At 25.9% G+C, this 26424-nt stretch overlaps 2 protein-coding genes across 6 annotated transcripts in view; one reads left to right on the top strand and one right to left on the bottom strand.

The window, feature by feature from the left end:
- Positions 1 to 3176, top strand: part of LOC132929703 (high affinity cAMP-specific 3',5'-cyclic phosphodiesterase 7A-like) — a 110640-nt gene extending 107464 nt beyond the window's left edge. For all 5 annotated transcript variants that reach the window (XM_060995255.1, XM_060995239.1, XM_060995231.1 and 2 more), the window contains one exon: positions 504 to 3176. In XM_060995255.1, the coding sequence (XP_060851238.1) occupies positions 504 to 514 (11 nt within the window). In that variant the 3' untranslated portion in view covers positions 515 to 3176. The remainder of the gene's footprint in view (positions 1 to 503) is intronic.
- A 4178-nt stretch (positions 3177 to 7354) lies between these two features.
- On the bottom strand, positions 7355 to 19542 carry LOC132917538 (tryptophan 5-hydroxylase 1). The gene is made up of 11 exons (XM_060978319.1): positions 19343 to 19542; positions 15817 to 15909; positions 15636 to 15752; positions 14750 to 14963; positions 14253 to 14356; positions 14090 to 14157; positions 13846 to 13896; positions 12664 to 12809; positions 10985 to 11247; positions 9740 to 9969; positions 7355 to 8808 (listed from the first exon to the last, which is right to left on the bottom strand). Exons 2-11 carry the CDS (start codon positions 15901 to 15903, stop codon positions 8559 to 8561), a joined length of 1530 nt encoding a protein of 509 aa, XP_060834302.1. The 5' UTR covers positions 15904 to 15909; positions 19343 to 19542; the 3' UTR covers positions 7355 to 8558.
- Between the last annotated feature and the right edge of the window lie 6882 nt (positions 19543 to 26424).

The raw sequence follows: 26424 nt of genomic DNA on the forward strand, positions 1-26424 counted from the left end.
ATTTCAATTGATTTAAAAACATTTTTCCTTTCTTTTATCTAAAAACACATTGATGCTATTGTCGAATCGTTAAATGATATAAACGCCGTATTCGATACAACAATTATTCTTAGGAGTACAGCTAAGTATTAACCGACTTAGTGTACTTTTCGAGAAATCTACAATATTATGAAACTCCATCACTCGTGTAATCTCTGCAAAGAAATTTGTTCACTACCTAACGATCATAAATCGTATTTTATCCATTTTAATTGGTAACTAGACAGCATGTACGTTTTTTAAAAATATATATGTTTTATATTTTTATAAAAATATCTTTACGTATCTGATGTTTATTTTTTATTCCACTTATACGCATAGGTAAACTATATGCAGTTTACTCTATCTGTTTCACTTTAAATTGTTTCTTCGATACAGTATTTAGATTTTCTAAATTGAAATACATCAGTTCGAAATATTTAATATTCATGTCATTATTGTAATATAAAACTTATTTCTTTCAGGGCCGCATTGAGAAAATTGATCATCAAATTTTCGCATCGTAGACTGACAAAATTATATTTGGACGATAAATATGCAAGTCGGCGGTTGCGATGATATTTGCACGAAATCCTCAATACATTGTATTATTACCCACATAATACACTAATTGTTGACAAACGGAGCGTAAATATTTTATGGTCTTCCTAGCGCAGTATTCTTAAACAAAAAAACAAAAAAAAAACAAAAAAAAACAATAATGGAATCTATTAATTTATTTATTTTCATTGACCAAATCTCGACGCTTATGGTTCGTTTTTGATTTTCGGTAACTATAAGCTTAACACTTCTAAAAATCAATATTAAATGTAAATATAAAACATATTCATCTATTGATACAAATCATATATATATATATATATATATATATTATATAATCTATATATTATATTATGTATGATCACTTTACAGTTTATTTTAAACAGTTTTTCACTTATTTCTAACTGTGTATATGTGGTACATATCATGCATTTGTGTTGACCATCTTTGCCTTTTTTACAACTATTATTATTAGTCTAAGCTTAATATGGCACACCGCATGCCGCCTACGCGTGCGAACTTATGTCGCTCAGTTCGCCCTACGATAACATTCTGCAGGGTCTGTTGCATATTTTAATCGTTCGGGCCTTAATCCATTCACATAAGACATGTTGTGTTTGGTGCTCCGCTCTATAATTATACATGTCAAGTCCGATTTACTTGGGAAAGAAATATTTACAAAATATAAAATATGCTTCCACAATACGATACATGAAAATAAAATATGATTTCGAGTCATTCGAATTCGATCGACTGCGTTAAACTATGTGTGGTCCACAGTAAACATAGGATCATCTGTGTAGATTACAATTATTGAATGACATCAAGTACATTATGCTGTTCAAATGTAGTATATATTTTCTTCCTTTTTCTTCTTCTTCTTCTTCTTCTTCTTCTTATTTTTATTATAATTATTGTTATTATTTTTTTTTTTTTTTTTAATAAGTATAACGAAAAATCACTGCCATTATACTGATATTCTTCATTATAATACTACAATTTTTGCGAATTGCGTTATGCTTTAATTTGATTGTTAATTTTGAGTTACTAATTTAGATAATCATTTTATTAAGTTTTTCTTTGGTTAAAATAATCCTCTTTGATTGAAGTTTATTTCTCTGTTTTAAGTGCCAAATATGAGATAGTGTTTAAACAATAACTTCCGTATTTTTAAAATCCCTTTATAGGTACAATAACTTTAAAAATTGAACAAAACTATGCTGGAACTTGTGTCTTAATCAAAAAATATAGTTTCTCTCTAGTTTAACTCAATAAGGTTTTTATTAGTATTTTAATAACTCTACTATCGACGAATCTCTTTGGTCGTATCTACTTAACAACAAAAACTAACCGTTGCTTAAAATTCTTCCATTCGTGTATATATATATATATATATATATATATATATATATATATATATAAATATATTATATATATATTCATATAATAATCAAGTCTAAAAAATATATAATAATGATCTGCTCCATTTCACGGAAAAATGATGTAAAATATTATTCACTCGGACGTGTTTATTTATTTATAATATTAATTAAAAAATAATTAAAACAACTGAACTATTATTAATTTAATTCATAAAATTATTATATGGAAAATTATGTACCTAATATAATCTTGATGTACATTGTTTATTCTAAACAGAAATAAGTATACACTTACACGTTATAATATGTTCTTCATTTATTAAAACCTTATTCAACAGATGACGTTGATAGTTTTATTTGTAGAATGATTTTATTTTATTATGATAATAACCTTTTTTTTTTCGTAAGTATTTTCAATACAATGAAAAATATCATTATCATTATCATTATTATTATTTTGCTAATTAAAAGCTTAATTTAGATGCTAAACAATTGGCTAAATTCGACATGCGCTTTTTTTGCTAACTACTGGGGATTTTAAACACGGAAAATCAGTAATACTTCTATATACCTAAGCGTGTAACTTAATCTCAATATTTTGTATGATAATAATAATGATAATAATTATGTCTTTAAAACGCACATCACACATTTTGTTTTTAAAACTAATATTTTTTTTTATCGTTGTATAACAGTTATTTTTATTATTGTCATTGTTTAATGTTTATGTTGTCGGTTAATATATAGGTGAATGTATTTTGTGTTGATTTGTTTTTCGTTTGTCAATTTCTGGTAATTTTTTTTCTTTTTTCTTTTGAATAGGTACCTCTAATTTGATTGTATAATTACTCCTGTCCTAATAAAGTTATACATACGTTATTTATATTATACTTAATCATAATATTACACACTGTAAAATAATATTGTGATTGTCAAACAAATACATTTTTTTTTCTTTTATTTTTAACGAACATCAGTATCTATACATTATTAATGTTATTATTATTATTATTATTGTACCAAAGTGATTACACTGCGGTTATTAAGAAATATAATATTATAATCTTCCCAATACTGTTTCCAAGAAAATGTGTGACAATTAAAAAATAGCGTACCTATTATGATGAAATAGAATTTTCATTATTGAATAATATTGTATTGTATGTTCTAAAACGTAATGATTTCTATAATAAAAGTATATCGTTAATGCCAATATTGCAAGGATGTTCTGTTAATTTTAATTGTATAAGAGTATTATTTTGAAGTCTACGAACCACCGTCATTCCATAGCACAATTTTATTGATTATTATAGTTGTTATATTATTTATTAGCATAGCATTCGCATGACTGCGGACTACTATCAATGGGATATTTAAAGGAGTTGATCTCGCTACGTTGAGGCCGAATCGATATAATGCACGTTTTAATAATTTTAATAACAATAGAACTCAAATTTTTATCTCAAAGTCTGCTTTATTAAAATAACCTATATAATACCTACGCCACTGGATATTATCCAGCTATTGATTGTATAATAGTACTATAACCTTTACAGATAAGTTGATATTGTTCAAAGGTTGTCTTGAACCAACAAAGTCATCAGAACTGAGCTTTTCTTATGAATCCTTATAAATTATTTACATTTCATTTTCAAAGCGCAGAAATCATAAAGAAGGTACGTAGGTAATATAATTTGCTTCACTTATTATACTGAATCGCATACATAGGTCACTAAATCAAATGATTACAATGCAATTTTTTTTTTTTGAAATAAAAGCCAGTTTAACTTTCATTATATAATTTGTAAGTTTTAAAACGAAAATAAAATAAGAAGTTTATTAAGTAACGTCGATACAATATTCACAGAATGCATTCTCGTCTCGTCTAAGAAAAACAAATAATTACGTATCTCACTGGTTTTGGGCCTAGGCCTGTACTTATTAAAAATAAATAAATACAATATTTTGTAAACATCATTCAATGAGTACATTTATTTATTCCACTATACTAATTTCAAATATTAATTGAAAATGTTTATTGGAAAACAATAAGAAGACACGCTTATACTTGATTACATATTATATTAATTATGGCTCGTAAGGCAATATGAATTCAGAACGTATAGCCTTGAAAATATATTATTTTGGTATTTATAGGAGTTGGTTGATTCGATCACAGTAAAATGTCTCTCCATTATTTACAGAAAGTTAAGTGAAATAAACTTAAGTATACATAATTGTATAAGACTTTATTTTTTTTATGATGTACATATATATATATATATATATTTATATATTTAATTTAAAAGTTTTACTTTAAACATTGAACGTTTTATAGAGTGGACCTTAAAAATTTAAATACATATAAGGTTGGCCGACATGAATATTATAATAAGTTTGAATAAAGGTAAATAAAGACCATATAACCTAATAAAGAGTGAACTACGAGAGAGGTGGGTCATCAAAGCCGAGTCGAACCCCACTACCCACGTTGCATGATCATAGTTGTATTATTGAAATTTGTAACATAATAATAGCTCATGGTTTGATACCGAGAAAACGAGCTTGATGTATTGAATGGAATATTTAAAGAAGGGTCAGAGAGAAGTTCAAAGAGATAAAACGATGAAATAAGTACCTTTAAGTACCTTGTTTTTAGTATAAAAATGTATTCTCATATAATCGTTATGATGTTTAAAGTTCATACGAGAAATTATATACGTCTCAAGGTTCTCAATAATTATATTGCATAAATATAATACTGATATAATAGCCCACGATTAATACTATTATTTGGTATGCATAATTGATAAACTAATCAAAATAAAAAATAATATCTGTTAAACTTAATGATTTTAAACTATCTATAATTATATTAAACATATTTTTTTGTTGAACTGTTGACAATAATTAAAATACTTTTCATCTGAACTCATAATATTATTATGACCCGTCGAATATTATGATAATCGATTGAATACCATCGTAGTAGAATATACACACTAATGTACCGAAATTGTCTATACACCGCGCCGGCTTATGTTTATAATTATTATTAATTAATAAGATTAAAAAAGTATTATTGAGAATAATTACAATAATAATACATTTTTTTTCTTAACGGAAAAACTTTAAATCATTGGTTGATTGTCTTAATATTATTTCAAAATTATATTGTTTTTTTTTTTATGTATTTATATAGGTTAGGTAATATTATAGCATTTAGTAGTGCCACAATAACCGGAGGGCGGTCAGGGCAGTGCCCTGATAAGAGAACACTATAAAATTAATGTTTAGCTTGAATACCTTTTATCTAGGTCTCAAGAATAATAACAGTTATGAAAATTAAAAAATATAAAATGTTTATCTGTTAACAATTTCTATTTTTTTCGATTTTGTGATTTTCAGTTTTATAATATGTTTTTGATTTTTCTGAAAATTAATAAATAAGGTGATTATGTTATCATTATACACTCATTATTTCAAAAAGTATTCATTATGTTTTTGAAAACATTTTTACATAGTTTCAAGTTGTTAAACAAAACGTTTTTTTATTTTGAATTTTTTGAATGTTTTGAATGACAACAGTTTGAATTTCATATTCCAAAGCAAAATAATTTTCTGAGTATTTTAATACATAAAAATCGAATTTAGGACTAATAGTTTATGAGTTATACTATACATATTTCAAGTTTAGACAAGCAGAGTAGTGGACAAACATTTTGCGGAGTAACCCCGTATCACTCCACTCTGCTCCTCATCTAAACTTTAAATATTTATAACTCATAAACTACTCGCTCTAAATTCGATTTTTATATATCAATAAATACTCAGAAAATTATTCTGCTTTGGAATATGAAATTAAAACTATTTTTTCATTCAAAAAAGTAGAAAAAACTTAAAAAAATATATGGATAAAAAATATTTAAAAGTATATTTTTTTAATAAAAACGTTATTTTTTTAACAACTTGTAACTATTTAAAAAATATTTTCAAAAACATGAATACTTTTTGAAATAATGAGTGTACAATGATAAAAGAATCATTCTGTATAGTCTAATATTAATATTGGTGACTGAGTAGTAGTATTTTATAACCATGGTTACAGTATTCAACATTATTTATATCAACTGATATTTGATAAATTAATTAATAATAGCCAGAATATAGTCATACTATTTCGAAATTTAAATGTTTTTCTGTATACGACTTTCGATTTCGAGTGACTAAAACTCTGACTATTCTCATTAATTATTATTTATTATTATAAAAATTCAAATGTATCAACCGAACCTAAACAGCTCAGTTGTCACAAAAAATGAAAAAGAAAAGAAAAAAAAGATCTGGAATTTAAAAAAGCCAAAAGATCGTTGGATGTGATTGTAAAAAATATACATATAAATGTCGGTATGTATACTATGTAGTATTATTAGTTATTACTATATTCATTACAATGATAATGCAAAATAGAGAATTATAATTACTGTTTAATTATTTTTAAATCTTACACCTTACTATATATATATATTATTAATATTATTATTATTATTATTATTATTATTATTATTATTATTATTAATGTATCTATATTGAGTATATTGTTTAATACTAAACATGAATAGGTTTAAATATTAATATTTCATATTTTAGTAAAATAATGTGTTTTAATAATAATATCATTATAATATCCAAAAAATTTCAGGTTATAAAATTGCTTATCTAATATACTTTGTTAAATTTATTTATATACCAACTATTATAGATGATGTAAAAGTCAAAACTTATAGAAATAATATGCTACTGGCAGTGATATTATTGGTGATGTTTATGTATGGCTATGAAGTGTTTGATAAAAAAATGTCGACAATGATTTTAATGAATATCATAATATACTTACTTAAATTTTAATTTGATTTAAAAAATACCTAAATATTCAACTATAAGATAATTAAATAAGAAATTATGATTTTATTATTCATAAATTTTACAATTTACATTCATGTAAAGTATACATAATACATAATTTGTGTACATATTAAAGTATATGATGTAGAAGTAAATGACAAAACTTATAGTAATAATTCTATACTAGCGATGATGTTAGAAAAGAAATTGACTATGAGTGGGTTGATGAATAATGAGTAATGACATTTTTTGATTTTATATTTTACGATATTATTTTGTACGGATTACTGATTATTTTATTTTTAATGAATTTCCTTAATTTGTTATTATTATTAGAATAGCTGAGTAAGACAAGTGGTTTTTAAAATTAAATATGTTTCTAATGATACAATTTATTATTATTATTATTTTTTTTTTTTTGTTTCATTTACAGAACACTGATATAAATAAATTTCGTCTTAGGATACATCTCGGTTATAGTATAATTATTGTGGTATAGGGTTGAAAACGATTTATTACAGATGGGAAATTATATGATATATGGACAAATGGGGCACTAACATTTCTGCTGCCCTGGGGCCCAAAAAACCTTAGTTGCGCCACTGAATATTAGGTTCATACTTGTACAAGGTTTGCACAGGTTAATACACAGGTTCATAGTACAAGGACATATTATTTTAAAAATATACAAGATTAATTTAAATATATAATGTATATTATATTATATGAAAAGAAATACGTGGAACAAAACAATTCTAATCTAATAAATAAACTCATAACTTGATGTTTGACATTTAATTTTTAAACATATTATATATTTAAATATAATTATACTATTATACTATTATTACAAACAAAATCCAATATTACCCAAACCTACGGTATTGATTTAGTATATTTACTGATGATGTTTAAGTAATTATTAATGCCTACACTCAAATATATTATGAATATAATATTATAAATCATTAATTTTCATACGTGTTTAAATCTAACTAAGTTATTAATAACGCACCTAATTGCATCAATCGATGGATACCTAGTACAATTAATAACACACTATAGAACGACCTATAGATAACATTATATAAATGAATTTAATATAAATTTTTTAACTTTTCGGATTGCGTAAAATTGTGAACTTAAATATATAGGAAAAAATATATTTTAAACGTACAAGAAAACGACTACTAACTAATATAAATATATTTTTTTTTATCCAAACACTAATATGTTTATTTCAACGTTATACGTTTTTTTTAAGTAACATATCTATGAAACTATAGTTCACCACTAATTCTATCATCCAATACATGGACATAACTATATGGGTTTTGATTGAATCGACCGGTCTATAGCTAATAATATACAGAGAAAACTTGCAGCGTAATAATAATACAATGATTGTTCGGTTGACTATAACACATAGCGTGATGTGTCTATAACAATATCAAAGTTAACGCATCATAAATACTAAATTTCTAGGAGAAAAATCTACAGTCGACTAATATAATAATAATAAAACATTGATAAAACTAATTTTACGTTTCTAACCGCTCACTATTACATTTTACATTAACATAATAATATAATAATAATAATAGACTATTTCATGGTGGTTAATATTGTTTAATAATTAACTGATTATTTTGTAGAATAAATGTACGATCCTCCAATTCCTTTAAAACGCCTTTACTTCTCGGGGGACTTTTCTGGCGATATTCCACTCACGTTCATTCCTTTATGTAACATGTTATTGATATTTTCGACTGCTTCATCTTCGGCGTGTATTTTCCTCAGTGCATTGCTTACGATACATAAGTCGCCTCTGAGCTCCGACACTAAAGCCACGATCTTGTCTGTATTGCTCAGAATTTCCACGCTTTGCGTATAAGGGTTATATCGCACGCCAAACGGTTTTTGAATGCTGTCAGCAAATTCTCTGAAACAAAAAACAATATAAAAACAAATCGTAATAGAATGTACAACCTATCTAACGTACTTATTCCAAATCATTTAATAAATAATTTTGATATATTATCAAAAATAAATAGCGAAATTCTATTTAAATATATATATATATGTATAAAAAAAACCATTTCAAATATTCTACCATTCATAAAATATGGTTTACATTTAAAGATTATCTATTTAGGATCTTAATTTTGAAAAAAAAATAAGTAATTTTATTGGTAAGAAATAAGAATTTTAAACTTAACTATAACTTTTATATGTATATTTTAATTGAATAGCTTTTTATTAAGATATATATGTATCGTGTATATTTTTTAACTAACCAATAACTACAATTAAGAGTATAAAAATCAATAGAAGTAGATATCTATGTTTCGAAATTAGAACTATATTGTCATATAATATAATACTTATTCAAATATAATTTTGCGCTATCTTATATAATATAATCTCATGACAGGTTTAGCGTTGATTAGTGACACAGTCCACATAATTGAAAATTATTTAATTTTGATTAATTTTTTTTACTTAAATAAATTAAAGCGTTACATTCATCACCTATGTATACTATAGTACATATGAGATACTAACTTAGTTATAAATTGTTGAATATGATTTTGGCTTTCGAAATGTACGTATAATTTAATGAGCACAATCCTTATTTTATAAAATATAGTATAAATGTAGTTCCCTATAAAACTTAGTGCACTAAATGTAGTTATTGACCTTAATAGCTATTTACAAATACGTATTCTAATTTAAAATTTTGTAACTGAATATCGTTTCATAAAAGTTAATTATTTTTATTATTTTTACTGGCTCATATGTATATAATATGTCAATGAAAAAAATGATCTTACAGTGAACTGTGTTCATACATATATTTGAATTATAATTACCTCATTTTTTCCTTAGCTTCTTCAAATGTTTCACTATAATAGTAGGCATTTTGGTACGATGTTATGATGCATTCTTGATGACACGTAACTTCGGGATCGAATCGCTTTATTTTATCGTTAGTTTCAATCGCATGTCGTAACTCCGCCACCGAGCTTAACAATCCAGCTCCATAGACTTTTAGTTCACCATCTTGTTTACACATTCCAAATTCCACGGTAAAAAAGTACAACTAAAGTATAAATACAAACATAGTTGTTCAATTAAACATATTATAAATCCATTAAACATTGTTTTTTTAAGCTAATCAGTTACCAATAAATTCTATTATAGTGTGGTACTACAATACTAGATGTGTATTACGCGACTTCAATAGAGTAAAAGTTAATCTATTCATCTTTTATTTTTCGCTTTCCTATTTAAATAAAATATATATAATACAATACTAGCTGTACGCCTGTACAACTCTCGTAAAACTCAGTTTATCAATTTCTAAGCATTTGCGGGTAAACAGTCAAACATCTAAATGTATCTGTCCGTGTTCTATGAGATAATATTAAATTTCATCGAGTTTGCTTAAAATTAACGGTTTATACAACTTTAACACTTTAAATTTGTGATACACTAGATAAAAAAAAAATGTAAAATAAATAATAAAAATAATATCGTGTATAATTTCTAATGAGTCAATTTCTAAAATAGTGGAATAAACTATATTTATTTGTAGTCATGTTATTATTACAATTTATGTACAAACTCAAAGTGTATCTATCCTAGAATTAATGACGTATAATTGACCGTGAGAATAGCAAGATTTTTCATATAATTTCAGCCACTTTTAGGCATTGTCTTAACAGTGATAAACAAAAAATAAATATAATAATATACAAACTATTAACATTGAATTTGGCTATATTTATATTCAGTTCTTCATTAAAGTTATCACTTATTAAATATTATACATAATACAATACTGAAAATAATATTCGATTCAATAATTATTTTAGTTTCTGTAACAAATGGGAAAAAAATTTGATTTTCATGACTCAAAACTCAAGTTCATACGCGAGCCAACATTTAAGAGTTAAATTCTGAGAAGGAAAGTAATATTCGATCCACCCAAGGCCAATAGTTCGAAGAATATATTGTGTACCAACTGCCAATTGATTAAAAACGTGGGTTTACATTAATTTGTTTTTATATTAGGTTACAGGTAACCATAGTTAAACAACATATGTACCACTCACCGTTGCTAACTTTTCAACGTCCTCGTCACTGGCACCCAAAGAGTTGAGTCCTAGTTCTTGCGAAAATTGTGCGAACGTAGGATTCGCCAATAGTGGCATGTGACCCAACAGCTCGTGGCAGCAATCGGGTTCTGGTGTATAGAATGGATCTGACGAATGCCGGATGTACTGCGTGCAGTGGAATACGCGAAAAGCCAGTCCAGAAAGAAAATCCCTTGGCGACAAGTACCCGGCAACCGGTCGTAATTGAAAACCAGTTTTGCCTAAAATTCATACGTAAAAGTTAACGAATTAATTCCTACCGGTAATGCTAGTTGATAGATAGATCGCGTCCGTATTACGTAATAAAATATTTATATTTTTTATGATGTTATAATATTATATTAACAGGATTTAGTATACCAGTGGCAGATTTAAGAGTATTTTTATTTTATAATCGACTATTGGTTAATTTTCGTATAATAAATATACGCCTTTTCAAATTTAAATGTAATTGAGAATTTTTAAATACATATCTTAGCTTAAAAAACAAATTAATTAAATGTTTCTGGTTTATCTTATAAATTATTAAAGTTGCACGAAATACTAGAATTGAAGGAAAAGCACAGGGAGTCATTTTTATTAAAAAATAAAAATACTTATTCATAGGTACCCTTTCTAATAATATTCTAAATTCTAATCGATAAGAATTTAAATATTCAAGTACACACATTTTTTTTTATATTTGTATATCCTCCTTCTAATGTTTTCTCCATTAAATCAATCTATGACAAATTGTACCTAGTTATTATTAAACTTATTTGGTACCTATTTATTAAAAAAAATATCAAAAATTCATGATTATAATAGATATTTTTTTTATAAGCATTTAAATTTATAAAATTACGTATTTAAACGATAAATATCAATGTTAGTTATTTTTTTTACTTAAAAATATTGTTTAATTGAACTTTAAACTAAAAGCTTTTACGTATATTATATTATTATTAATTATACTGCACGTAATGAAATTGTTTATTTCTTTTATGACATATTATTACCTATTTAATATTTGTACTATGAACCTATTTCTATTGTGTTTAGTGTTTTAAGGTATTTACAGACAAATGTTATTACATTTTTAATTATATAGATAAGTCTATATAATATAGTATAAATTTATATTATTATAACAATTACTAATGACAATAATATGATAAAATGCAATATTTTTGGAAAATTTAATACCAACCTACTGTAATCCTAAAAATAAAATAAATCACTTTTATAGTTGTACAAAGTACAAATAATACAATGAAATATTCTTAGTGATATAGATTGACTTTTCTAACAATACCGTTTTCGTTACGTCAAGTACTTAGTATATAATACTGTCAAAGTTTGGTAAAATTGGTAAGTGATATTGCTGACGAAATGGACCCTCAAATGTTGGCACTTGGAACGTTATATTTGTCGTAACGAATTAATATTACTGCATTAAATAAGTTTATTGAATCGTCTAACACAATAATTATATAGGACCTATATTAATTCTTTTCAACAACGTGTTATAAAATTGCCTATATAAAACACCGGCAAAAGGATATACTCATAAATAATTATATTTTCAGCTGGTTATGAGTCGTAACTTACGATTAATAATAAACAGTCATTATAACCATTTGAAGAGACTCACTTACGTTTCAAAAATGTATTTACGTCTTGTAACTGTGGAATATTGTCCTCTCGGTAACCGCAATACTTAACCAGTTCAGGCCAATTCTCTAGGTATTCCCTGCATGCGTGCTTTACGTACAATTTGTGAAGTTCACGCATTACGGTGCCCCTGTGGAATATGATACATTTAGAATTCAAAAATTAAAGACAGTAAACGATAAAAATCATCGGTTAAAAAAAAACAAATATAGACTGGAAAGAGAGGGATAGAACAAAACATTATGTCACGTAATTCTTTATTGGTTATATCTCGGAAAAAACGCATGCACGCGCGTGTCTTTATTGGTATCGTTTGTATCGTGGAAAAGCCTGAAAGGTATATATAATTTATATAACATATTATATACAATATACATGTGTATCGATTTCGCCGAATATATTGTTTTTGACGTGATTATTAACGGCAACGTTTCACATGCAGGCGGTCAGACTCTATTGGATCGTTCCCGTATCCTGCAATATGCAGGATTAAATTCAGTTGATTACATGTCTTGACAGTTTTGCAGATTCGATTAAATTATCAATGCACGTATTCATAAAATATGTACGTGCGCATAGTTACGCATATATAATAATCAATTAGATTTTCGCATCAAAGGTATATATTATTATTGTGCTAAGTTGTCAATATAAATACTCTGTGTCAGGATAATTCAATAATAGTTGAAATATTGGTGTCGATACAATTGGAATACACGATGCTTATTCGATATAAATTAATTATCGGCTGAGAAAACTAACCGAACTTTAACTCTGCTGATGAATAAACTATTTTAAAAATAAACTTATCCGTAAATAACAATAAAAGAAAAAAACGGTAAATAATTTGTTCTGTTTTAAATTAAATATACGTTTATAAAAATGTCTGAACTATACATTTTTGATTTTAACAAACAGATAATTTTAATCATTATTAATTAGAAAATCAGTAACTTTAGTTCATGATGTAGTTACGAATAATTTAAAGCAGTTTTTTTATGCAGTTCACGACTAATGGCCACCCTTTTACCGTTGATAAAAAAACAAATGTAAAAAGATGTTTACAATAAAAAAAATTTAAAAAATAACTAATGACTTTCTGATTAATTAACATAATACACAATTACTAATAATTGGAAATATAATTCAAACGGATAAATACGCACCAAGTCTTGATTTCTTCCGGTGTGTACTGAACTCTGGGTATTGGATGTCCACTAAAAAAATATCATCATGTTTTACGCATCTAATCAAACGTTTTAAAATAATACATAATATACCGATAATTGTATCGTATTATGTTACCATAAAATATTAATTATAATTACTAATGCTACTTTAGCAGGTTTACTACCTAGGCGTGTTAAAAAACAAACTATTATTAATAACTAATATTAAAATGATCCTTACTATTTATAAGAGTTCGCTATATTTGCAAATTCTACACGCCTTTTCCGATACACTGGATCTTTAAAACCCTGAGAAAATAGTAAATGAGATTATAAACGAAATATTGAAAAAAGTATGAGTATAGGTACTAAATAATTAATTAAATAATATATGAATAACTTACTGGATGGTCAGCATCTAACTCTGTTCCGTACATTAATACTCGTTGAGCTCTATCTAAATCAGAAATCTTTTTCGGAAACCACGGAAGCTCAAACTCCGAGAAATCTTATGACAAAAATTAAAATTATAGAATAAATAATGATAGATCTACCAAAACCTATACAAATATAAATCAATTACCAAAATAGTGTTGTTTTATTTGATTTTTATTAAAACACCTTATGGACGTTAATAAAGACATAAATAATATTGTTGAAATAAAAATAATTCCTTTGTATAACTCTGATCATAAACTGAATAATAAATGACATTTAATTCGATGAGTGTTTGATAGTAAAATTAAAATAAAATATAAAGCGCAATAATGCCATTTTTATGTTTTTTAATAAATCATTAGTTATTTATGTTATTTATAAATAAAAATACTTTATTATAATTATATTATTTGAAATGTTTTAAAACAAAATTGGACTTGAATAAGCTTAATTTCATTTTTACCGAAACTAGCCGTTGCTGACATCGGAGTAGGAGGGGGTACTTCGGCACCACTTTCATATGTCGCTAAATTTATAGCTGCAACCTCACGCTTCAACATTCCAGTCAACTGCTCCATTTTTTTATTGTCGCATTCCACATCTACCAGAATTTCGAATTCTGATTTTCTACGGCGGGATGGTCTAGATTCAATATGCAAAACATTTACACCTAAATCCTAAAATAATATAATATATACATTTTTCATCCTGCTATAGTATTGCAAATTGAGAATTATAAACATAATAATAATAATAATAATATTGATTATGGTTGTTTTTTCATTGGAATTAAAATATTTAATATTCTCATTACAAAAGCAATATAAAATACCATTGAACAAACATAAATGCCTAAAATGTATGATAGACGTTTGGCACCAGTAAATATTTAATTTCTCTCATTTTAAATTGTTGAAAAATGTAGATTTCTATTTTTTATCGAAGGGTTTAAATGTTAAAGTATTGTCTTTAATTTTCTAATCAAATAAATATAATTTATTTGTCTTTACAATTTAAAAGTAAATGTATTTATTATTGGCGTGTTATAACTTAAATAATATAAGTTGTTGTCTATAATATGAGTATTATGTAAGTACAAATATAAGCACATAAATAATTATAATATTTAAACTAAATTATTTGCCTGCTTTATATTTGTATACAAATACATTCTGCTTTAATCAAACAAGGCAGTGTTAATATTAATATAAATGGATTATAATTCAATTATTAAGTCCCATGCAGTATTCATCCAATAATTAGCTTTACATTGCTTGTTTATATTATATTTTGATTTCATATTTGCTTATTCATATAATAAATTCTTTAATGCAATCTAATTTACTAACTTGAAAAACTTGAAGCGCTCGAGCGAGTCCGCCGACCTGATTTTTCAATGAGAATATAACAGAGTTCCTTGAATCAAATCTTGTCTGATCTGATCGACCGCTCACTGCAGATCTCGACTGTAATATACATACATTTTAGAAAGATATTTGATTAAACTTTGTTAATATTAGAGTATCATACAGCTGTTTGAGATGCCTCTCTAAGAGTCCAATCTTCTCCAGTTCGGTAAAGCCACAGACCAAGGAGACTTTTACCTGATCCACTCATTTTGAACTTAAAAGTTTAAAAAATATAATTATTCTTGAATAATATACATAAAAATAAGCATACATTGTATAGTTAAGTAAAAATATAACTTGGTAAATTATATACAATTTTACCTAATAGGTTAATAGTAATAATAAAAAATAAATTTTTGTTTTAAGTTATTTAAGTATGAATATTAATAAATTCAGGTGAAATATATTTATATCATTAAAGTAATATGTACAATAATTGTATCAATGACTAAAATATTACATTCCAGAGTATTTACTAAGTATGCTCATTGCTCATTCTAACTTATATTATTTAACTTATAATTTATTTATTTATATTTCAATTATTTCATATTATTGTCAAATAATTGGATTATTATTTATTTAATAATATTAATAGAGTATTAGAGTGTTCTGAGGTGAGACAAAATTCATTTTATTCAAACGAAAATCTCCTTTTTAAATTGTAAAATGAAAAATTGATTTTCAAGGTATTATACTACAAAACTATAATTTGAACATTTTAATAATAAATATTTTGCTTATACATAAATCTTACATTATGCTAGTCGCTTATGTATTACATTTATTAAAATCTACATGATTTCTTAATTTTGTGGTATATCAAATCGCAGGTACATTGGATTACTGTGTAATCGTAGTTCCTAGATTCCTTTCATCGTAATCACAAAATAATATAGTGTATTCAATTTCAATGAATATTTTTTTTTTCCTGTGTTCCCCTTTAAAAACATTTTAATTTGTAAAAAGTACATCATTTTTGAGACATGACTTGAATTACTCTTATGGATCAATATAACTGAATGTTGAACAAAATGATGGTAAATTAGCAAAAATCAAATATCACATCAGTAAAATGTAAGTACTTTATAGTTTATACTAAATTCACTCCATACTTTAAACATAGTGTTTCAGTAAGATAGATTTTCACTATTTTTATAAACGAAAATACTGTTTCGAAAGACGATGTAGACACTAATATGGCGTATAATATTTTAAATAATTGGTATATAATGTGAAATTTTGAATAATTAAATATTATACGAAGAGCATCTAGGTTTATTTTAAGAAATATACTTTTGATTTCAGTTATGCTTTAGTTTGGTAATAGTGGTTTACACATAAACCGATTTGAGGCAAAGTACGAGTTTTCAAAATTATCGGTTCTCATTAGAAACAAAACTATGGAAAAAAGTAACAAATAAAAAATTATTTATTATTATTCGTCACATACAGTAATAAAAAACACTCAATTAATGAAGTATTATATATTTTATTTAGTATTATAAAAAACTTCATTGCTGTGGGGTAAGATCTATAGGGTGAGAACGAGGTATTTTAAATACTTTTGTGACTTAAAAACTAATTTAATGTTACAAATCGAAATGGTAACCTACAAAATTATCAACGGCGATCAGTCATAACAAAAATTGTTGTGAGAAACAGGAAAACAATAAACGATAATTCTATCATATTCATCTAGTATATATCCCAACTTGACATTAAGATTTTGTCTATTACATTTTTAACCGGTATACATTATTTTTAAATCAATATTTAGCAAAATAACTTGAATTTTTAAATTAAATAAATCATTATTTATAACTTTATAAGCATTATGACCCTTTAGTTTAAATAATAATTCATTCCGCAGTTCCTTAATGATTCCCATGAGTTCCTGCAGGTTAGGTAATTAGGTAATTGCGCATCCTTAATTTTTAGAATGTAATATGAAACGTCGTGGGTACTTTTTTTATTAATATTAATAAATATTAACACAAAACCTCAATATACTAAATATTCCTTTTGTAAATAAAATATCAATCCATTAGTAAACGTTCAAAACCTTCATAAATATTTTTCATTTCTTTGATTATTTATTACACTTAAAACGTAATAATTGTTTTAAAATCTTCTAAAGTATAATAATATAGAAACTTTGATGTTTAAATGTTCACAAAGAAAAAACGTTTATTCAGTGGTCATGAATCTTAAAGTTACTAAGAAACTCTATCATAAGGAATATAGAATATAGTACAATATGTATAGCGAATAGACATTTTAAAATAAATATTTAAATAATTTGATTTTAACAAACCAATTTCATAATATATACCGCTGTATGGTTTTAATTATTATTATTATTATTATCTCTTTTTTTTGTAGCCAAATTAACTAATAATTATATACTCGTGTAGAATTTATTTGAAATTAATTCTTTTAATAAAAATTGGTTAATTATACGTATTTGTTATTCTTTTGTGCTGCAACATTTCAATTCGTTGGCTAATAGGTGATTGATGAAAATATATTGATTACAGAATAAAAAATATGTAATCACCATTAGTTAAAAAAAAATGTAGGAAACATTTTTATACGTATTCAATTTTAGTATGTATTTAATAATCATTCCACGATTGCTTGATATGTCATTAAATTTATTGTTAATATTCCAATCAGATATATTTTTCAATAAAAGAAGTTTGCACTTTTATAAACATATCTTTAATTAGATGTAATTCTAAGACACGTATTTTTATAATATTATAAAGTATTCGTTAAAACAAAATAATCAAGATCTATACAAATTTACAATAATATAATATTGTTAATATACATAAAGCTATATTTTGGCTACTTAGAACTTGTAAAGTTCTTAATTATATAATTCTTAGGTGGTATAAAATCAATTTTTTTTTAAATAATAATTTGTACAGTTGTTACAGCTCTTTAAATTTAAGTAATTGATTTTGAAAAGATATCTTCTCAGTACAATTTTTTTGATAGTATTACTTTAACTAACTATAATTTTTAGAAGTTATAAGTTACCCATTTTTGGTATTCTACATTTTTAATTTTTTTGCATAATATATGTTTTTATTTCTTACATTGCACGTATAATAAGTATTTATAAATTAAACCTTTGGTTACGCTGACCGGATAGTGTAACCGAATGGTCAAGAGGCTGGGGTATAAGAAAGCTCTCGAACATTCTAATAAACCAAAATTATCCGTATCGGATAGTACCGACGATAATACACAATGATGGATGTATATATTATATTGAATAATAATGGATAAAATTAAAATTCTTAATAATGGTATTATGGTACAACCACAGATTATCTGCTCATAAAGAAAGCTGGGTATGTCATAGTTGCGTTTTTATAAAATAAAATTAGCTGAATTAAATTTTTTGTTCATTTAAATACACATAATTGTAAAAAATTGCATTATAAAATTAAATAGGCTAAATACATAAAGTATACATCGGCTATACAGATATTTGATTAGATTTTATTTATCTTAATTGCAAAAAAAGTTGTAATATCAATAATTAAATCCGGTCTTTTTTTATGTAATATGTGTCATGATAATGATGTGTGTAACAATAACGATAATATAAATAAGACAATATATGTACTGACCTATTCCGCTGGCGGCGGTAAGCGCAACAGTTTTCCAAACGACCGGCGATTCGTAAAGCCGATGACTGTGTACCTGTGCTGTGGGCTACGAGTCTACGACCGAGTGGCGAAATTCGGCTAGGAAGAGTGAGATAGCGTGACGGAGAGAGAGTGTGTGTGAGAGAGACCGCGAACTCCGGAGTCTTCGGTCGGCGTCGACAGGGGGGCGGAAAGCGCGCCCCGCGAACGCGATCCGCCGATTGGCCGATCCAACGCCGCCTCAGAGACTCTTCGAGTGTTATAAAAGTGCGTCAGCGGTATAATAATACGGGTTAGGTGTTCTCGACTCGGCGTTAATGTATGGTAAAAGAATTCCGAAACGCGTAACACAAGAATCGTTTTATCATTCTCTGCTTTTATATATATTATATTATATATTATTATCGCGCGATCGCTCTTTTGCAGTCCGCTTGCGGCGCGTGTGTATATGCATGCACACTATACGCCAACGACTCGCCGCCCTCTCGACAGCGGCGAGTTAGGTCTAGCCACTCGAATTTCATTAATTCCGCTACGTTTGGTACGTCAACGCGTTTAGCCCGATATATCTGTTCGGCGGATCTCGACGGACGAATCCCGCAAACCGTGTAATAGCGTACATTACTTGTTATATTATGTGTATATATATATTACGATACATAACAAACGGGTTACCCGCATAGCAAGATGTGCGTACCTATATATATATATATATATATATATATATTACCAACGTATAAAATTAATAGGTGCGTGGGTGCGTCCATCTCATCGAAAGTATAATTTAATATATTGTTACAATATTCGCTCTTTTATTTTATAGCTGCGACCGCGTTTTCGTTTCGTTCAAATCTCTCGTCCGAACCCCGCACAACGACCGTCCGTATAATTATATCGTGCGATTGTCAATAATAATATATACCTTGTAATATATACGATATTTAACTATATTATAGTAATTTATAAAATTATAATCCACTGCGCTATCATATACACGTGTCAATACATTATGATGATTGTGCGTTGGACGGTATTAGACAATCGATTTGTAGTACTCTATTATACTGTACAATTGCTAATAGACATATACATTGTATACAGAGTGATTATAATCAGCACTATTTTTCCTTTAATGATGAATATATTAACATTCTAATTTTTTGGAATTTTTAATTATAATTAAAACCGTATTTTAAAATTTTTAATATTTTTTTAATACGGAGTGTCCCATGACGATACAAACTTATATTTATCAAATAATAAAGTCTATTTTTTACTGTAGATTTATTTAGTTGATGATGTTTTAAAAAAATATTAACGTATTTAATTCAAAATTTAAATAAATTATTTCCTTATAGTTTTCAAAATGTTTATACTAAGGGTATAATTGTTTTAAAGATGGTTTAAAAATAATATGTAATAAATGTTATGTTGGGTCTCCGTAGTATCTCTTATCTTGCATAATATCTAATATCATAATCTCATAAAACTATGTTATTATCCTTCGTACACAAAGTTCAATAACTCAAAAATAACTTTTACAAAATGTAATTTTGATACAAAAAATTGTTCATAACATATGTATGTTAAATTATTTTAATATAAAAAAGGAGGGGGGATGTATTTTGATAAATAGATATTTGTATTTTTACAGAATATAAAATTCGAAGTATATTTAAAAATTCCAAAAAATCAGATTTTGAATATCTGCATTATTACTGAAGAAAAAAGTTTGAACGTGCTTGGTGAATCATCATGTACAATAATGATTATTGTGATATACTAATACCCAAGACTTTTAGGATTTTCTCCGATAGAGATTGAAAAAAAAAACATAAAAATAAATAAATAAATAATGTCCGTAACAATTTGTCCGAAAACAATGACGGCTGCGGAGAGGATAAAAGGGATTGATATCCTGACGACTGCACTCCAGATTCCGCATCACCCTCACATCTCGGACAGTCTTGGGAAATTTAAGTAGGTGCGTATACAGTAAACCTCGGCGGCCAATCAATACCGCTCAACACGCCAATATCTGTAAATATATATAGTCCTAAGCCACGGTTGAGTGCTATTAGCCGTTTGTTTTATCCAAAATCACGGGCGACCGCCGATCGGTGGTATAGTTAAGAATATAAAAAAAAATATAGGTATAACGTACAAAAACTTGTACTCTCTTGTATTGTATACGTGTTTCGATTGAAAATTTACAGCCAGTTAAAATGTCGTCGTTATTCGGTACAAAAAATCGGGCAACACGTGCGTTGATTTTTATAACTCTCGCACGAATATTGCTCCATAAATGTATAATAATGTTATATTATTATACTAACACAATGTATTAGGTTGCAGATTATAAAACTTTTGTTGCAGATAGTTGCAAAATATTGATACTGACTTTTTATCGAATCGATGACTTGGGATAGTCGGAATAAGGAAAGTGGTAAACTTTACGGAAATAAATTACTGGCCATTATATAGTGTATTATTTTCGATTTTCTATAGTTGCTTAAATCGATTTAAATTTTAAATAAAATGTAACATTTACTTTGTTTTTATTTTAATCTTTAAATATGATATTGTTATCCTGCTGTTATCCAATACTGTAATGCAAATCACTTTAGTGTTGCATTGAATATAGCCCATATGCATACTAATATAATATTATTTTTACATATTGATGAGATTAGGAATTTTTAAAACTCTTACCAATTAAGTTTTAAGTTTTATTTTGTATAACAGATGCTGATTCGGCAAATAAAATACCAGTGTTTCGTCGTGAGGTTTAAACGGCGGATAAAATTAGTATTTTATTTAATAATACGTAATAATAACAGATCACAGAAATTCAAAAATTATTTTTTCTATTTTCATCTTTTTCTACGTACAGAATTTCAAATAATTACTCAAGTAATATGGATTTATTCAAGTATAAAATTTATACTATTTGATTGAATTTAAAAACTTTCATATCTTTTATTTACTTTTATTCGTATTCTTACCCAAAACAAAAAATAACTAATTTTTTTACAATTATTATATTGTCCTTATTATAGTATAATCATAGATTTTTGTATTAGTTATTTGTAATTAATTGTGATAAACTCTTGCGCATATAAAAAGGAAATTATCATCAACACACTAACAATTTTTCACTTCCTATCGTACATACTAAATATACACTTTAGAATTGATTAACATATTAAAATCTATATACTCTATAGAGTATACACAAATTGATACTTTTCGGCTCCGTCAAAGTTATTATTTTTTTTATTATAGTAATACAATACATTTTAAATTATAAACCGAACCTGTACATTTTTTTATTCTAAACCTCAGTTACCAAAAATATATTAGAAAAAATTATATTATATTAACTGAACAACTTTTCGAACAATACCATAAATCTTCACAGTGAAATACCTGTATAATTTAATAATAATAATTATAAATATCCAAAATTGTGTGTTGACATTTTGTATTATTTACTTCCTTGGACTTTATGATAAATAATATACCTTTTCCGACGACTAACATTCCATATCAAGTCTGCAAGTCTGCTACTGTCATTCCCACAATGCATGTCAACGTTAACGTTTATCTAATATACGCTTATTATTAAAGAGATTTTATCTTGAGACGTTGCCTTTGTACCTACTTATTAACCCATGTTTACAAACATCTAAAATTATATTTCTTCAGACTAATCAGTAATCACATACAGTTCTTGTATATTTAGTTTTAAAAATGTTCGAAAAACGTGCTTTGCTCCGCGTAACGTAGATAATTATATTTAAAAGGATACTCAAATAAGGTTATTAATTATTAAGTTAGCGGTGCGTTTCGGTCTTGATGAAGGGAGGGGAGACTTGTGTGAGAAAATCTCACCATATTGTAGTAAATTAAAGAAAAAATAAGTATAATAATTTATTAAAACATAATTATTTTTCCGTTTACAGAAACACTGTGTACTTAAGGTTTAAGCATCATCGTTGAAATAACAAAATATGACGTTTGTCAAAAAACTTTATTGAATTTCAAACAAAATCAATGTGTTTTTTTTGTTATTTTTAAAATAAAAGATACTTAAAATTCTAAAAACGTCTTATAACATTGCTACTAGGCGGAACTCCGCTTAGTAATGTTTTTTTTTTTTTTTTGTAAAACCATAATTTACGAAACTTGCATGGTCCATAAATATATTTGTAACTTGTAAGGCATTTTAATTTTGATATCAGCTTATACCTAAAGGCTAAGATAACTATTTATAATATATACATAGCAATATTTTCGAGTCATAATCTCATAAAGTCATAGAGGCAATGTTCCGAATTTTGTACAAAATCATACGTTAACGGATTGAGAGTATTGGGTTTAATTGTTAAATATAAAATAAATGTATTATTTACTAAGAACGTCATAATAATGTTGTCGTGTGTCATATTTCACATAATATTATTGTTCTACTGTGCGCATCATTAATAATAATTTTGTGTTGTTTTTATTTGTTACAGAAAAAAAAGGGGGATTTTTTTAAACTATTATTTTCATTAAAAAAAACTATAATATTAGTTTTAATAGATAAAAAAGAATATTTATATGAGTATATTGAGTTATAGATACGTCATCATACATTTGTATTTATGTATATAAGTAAAATACATATTAAAACATGCGTGTAATAAGTTTCAAAAAATGTGTAAACTAACTACGCTTAGAAAGAAAATAATATATATTTATCTAAGTAATTCAGCAAAACAATTTTAAAAAAGTATTAGCAAAATTAAGACCAAACTTAGAGAACACATATTAAGTGCTTTATTTTTGCTTCTTATTAATATATGTGGATATTTTCAATACAACCCAAAAATTAATTTATACAATAAAAAATGGAGGTTAGTAAAACTAAAACTTGATGCTTTCCGTTTCCATTTATTTTTATTTTAAATATATTATATTTACAGGAAAAAAGTTTCATGTAACATATGAAACTAACTTATGTGTTCACAAGAATGCATATTTTAAATTATAAATAACATAATTTAGATTTTATAAGTGAAGAATTTCACGGAATTGGTGAAATTTATAAAAAAACGAATGCACTAATTTTGGGGAATAAACCTATTTAAGAACTCAGTATACACGCATTGGCTAACGTAAGCCCAAAAATGCAGTTAAACTTAGAAATTATAGATCAATATTAATACTTAAACATAAAGAATTACATTTTGGTTTGCAGTTTAAAACATCCACTAAAGATAAAAAAAAAAAAAAAAGAAAAAGTTGTGAGAGCTTATTGCAAAGATCCATAGTACTAGGAGAATATATTAATCTCTAGTAAGTAGGTAGTAATAATTAATAATATTTGGTAATGTTAGGGATTCTATGGTTATCTTTGATTATATTTGTAAATGTATATTATATTTTTTATCATTGGAAATCATTGACAATTCATAGTTCCTTATTATTATTGTAAATTTCTGATAATTATAGAAAATATTTGGAAAACAATTTTAATTATTGAAAATACCATTGTACTCATCGACTATCGAGTACAATTTATACTCAAATCAATAAGTGTTAAGTTATAGTAAGTAATATAACCCAGTTAAGTCTTTTAAAATCATATCTTATCTATATCTTACTCTCAATATTTTTTAACATTAATTCAACAACATAATGATTATTTATACAGGAGCAATAAATAAAACATAGGATAGTAGGTACTTGTATAAATAGTCCGAATGAAAATATACGATCAATACACGAAGAACTGTTTTCTGTAATTCTACTAATGAAATTTGAAATATACATTGGTGGAAACCCAGTTTGGCCATACAGTTCAGATAATCAATTTTATTAAAGTCATTACTATTACTAGAAATACCAATATTCAAATAACCAATCGTAGTTAAGTTATTTGAGATAATATTTAACGCAAACTGTTTAGATTCAAATCGTTAGGTTAAAAGCAATGAGTTCATATTTTTTAACGAAATTACTTTTGTAAACAGCTTGATTTATCAATAAATACTTCTATAAAATATCTTATTTTATGATTTTTATTTACACAAACAAATAACAATAAACCTATTATATCTTGGTTAAAACAATTGTCGTTGGTTTTAATAACATTAAAATTTTAATGTGGTAATTTATAACATTATAATAGTGCCTATTACTAATAAGTAGCCTAACTTCGATTGAAACTATGTATTCTATTGAATTCTGAATTTCTTCTATAATAGTTCAAAAAACGTACATCAGTCCAGCCCATCTATTTTAGATTGTTGCAAATTTCTTTCACCAATATTTAGTATATTATATAGATACTTACTACTTAATGTTTATAGAGTTGTACAATTTTCAAAATATGTACGTTTTACAATTATCGTAGAAAAATAGTAGGTGGGGCTAATTTTATGTGATTTCAGCCCTACCCACGATTAAAAATGATATATTTATAAGTTGGCCTACCCATTTTAAAATTTGTGCAATTTTTCTTACGATTTTTCCTACAGTTAGCGATTAAATTTGATTTTATATCTTTATTTTTGAACGAAACAAGTTTTTTGAAAGATTTTTCTAGTTGGATATTGACATTAAGTTTTTTACTTACTTCTTGAATAATTCCTGCTAACACAATCTTCAATTTTAGAAACTGGCATTCCAGAAAGCTTGATTATTTTAGTATACGATTGCTGTTCAAGGGGGTCAGTTTTTATTTTAGTTGATCTACTTTTTTCGATAAAGTTTCATTTATATTATTAATTATTTGGTTTTCTTTTCTTAGTTTCTAATTTAAATATTTAATTGTTTTGATACAGTATCTATTATTTAAGTCATCAAATTTGTGATCGACGAAATTAACTGACTCATTGCAAAGCTTATAATGTAACGTTTTTCTTATTAGTTGAAATATCTGATTCAAAACCGACTTTACAACCCGATGAGAAGACTGATTTGGATTTAATATATTTTTTGTAAATTTATTTAATATCGATATACTGCAGCAGTGTAGCCTAAACGGTAAAGAATATTTTTTTTTATATACAGAA

The sequence above is a fragment of the Rhopalosiphum padi genome, chromosome 1 (genome assembly GCF_020882245.1).
Source record: "Rhopalosiphum padi isolate XX-2018 chromosome 1, ASM2088224v1, whole genome shotgun sequence".
Lineage (NCBI taxonomy): Eukaryota > Metazoa > Arthropoda > Insecta > Hemiptera > Aphididae > Rhopalosiphum > Rhopalosiphum padi.

Excerpts from the sequence above, each read along its gene's own strand:
- LOC132917538 (XM_060978319.1), bottom strand. The coding sequence starts at position 15,903 with ATGAGTGGATCAGGTAAAAGTCTCCTTGGTCTGTGGCTTTACCGAACT. Across the intron at positions 12,810-13,845 it reads CCGGAAGAAATCAAGACTTG|GGGCACCGTAATGCGTGAAC; the intron begins GTGCGTATTTAT and ends CATATTCCACAG. Across the intron at positions 9,970-10,984 it reads ACGTTGAAAAGTTAGCAACG|TTGTACTTTTTTACCGTGGA; the intron begins GTGAGTGGTACA and ends TTTATACTTTAG.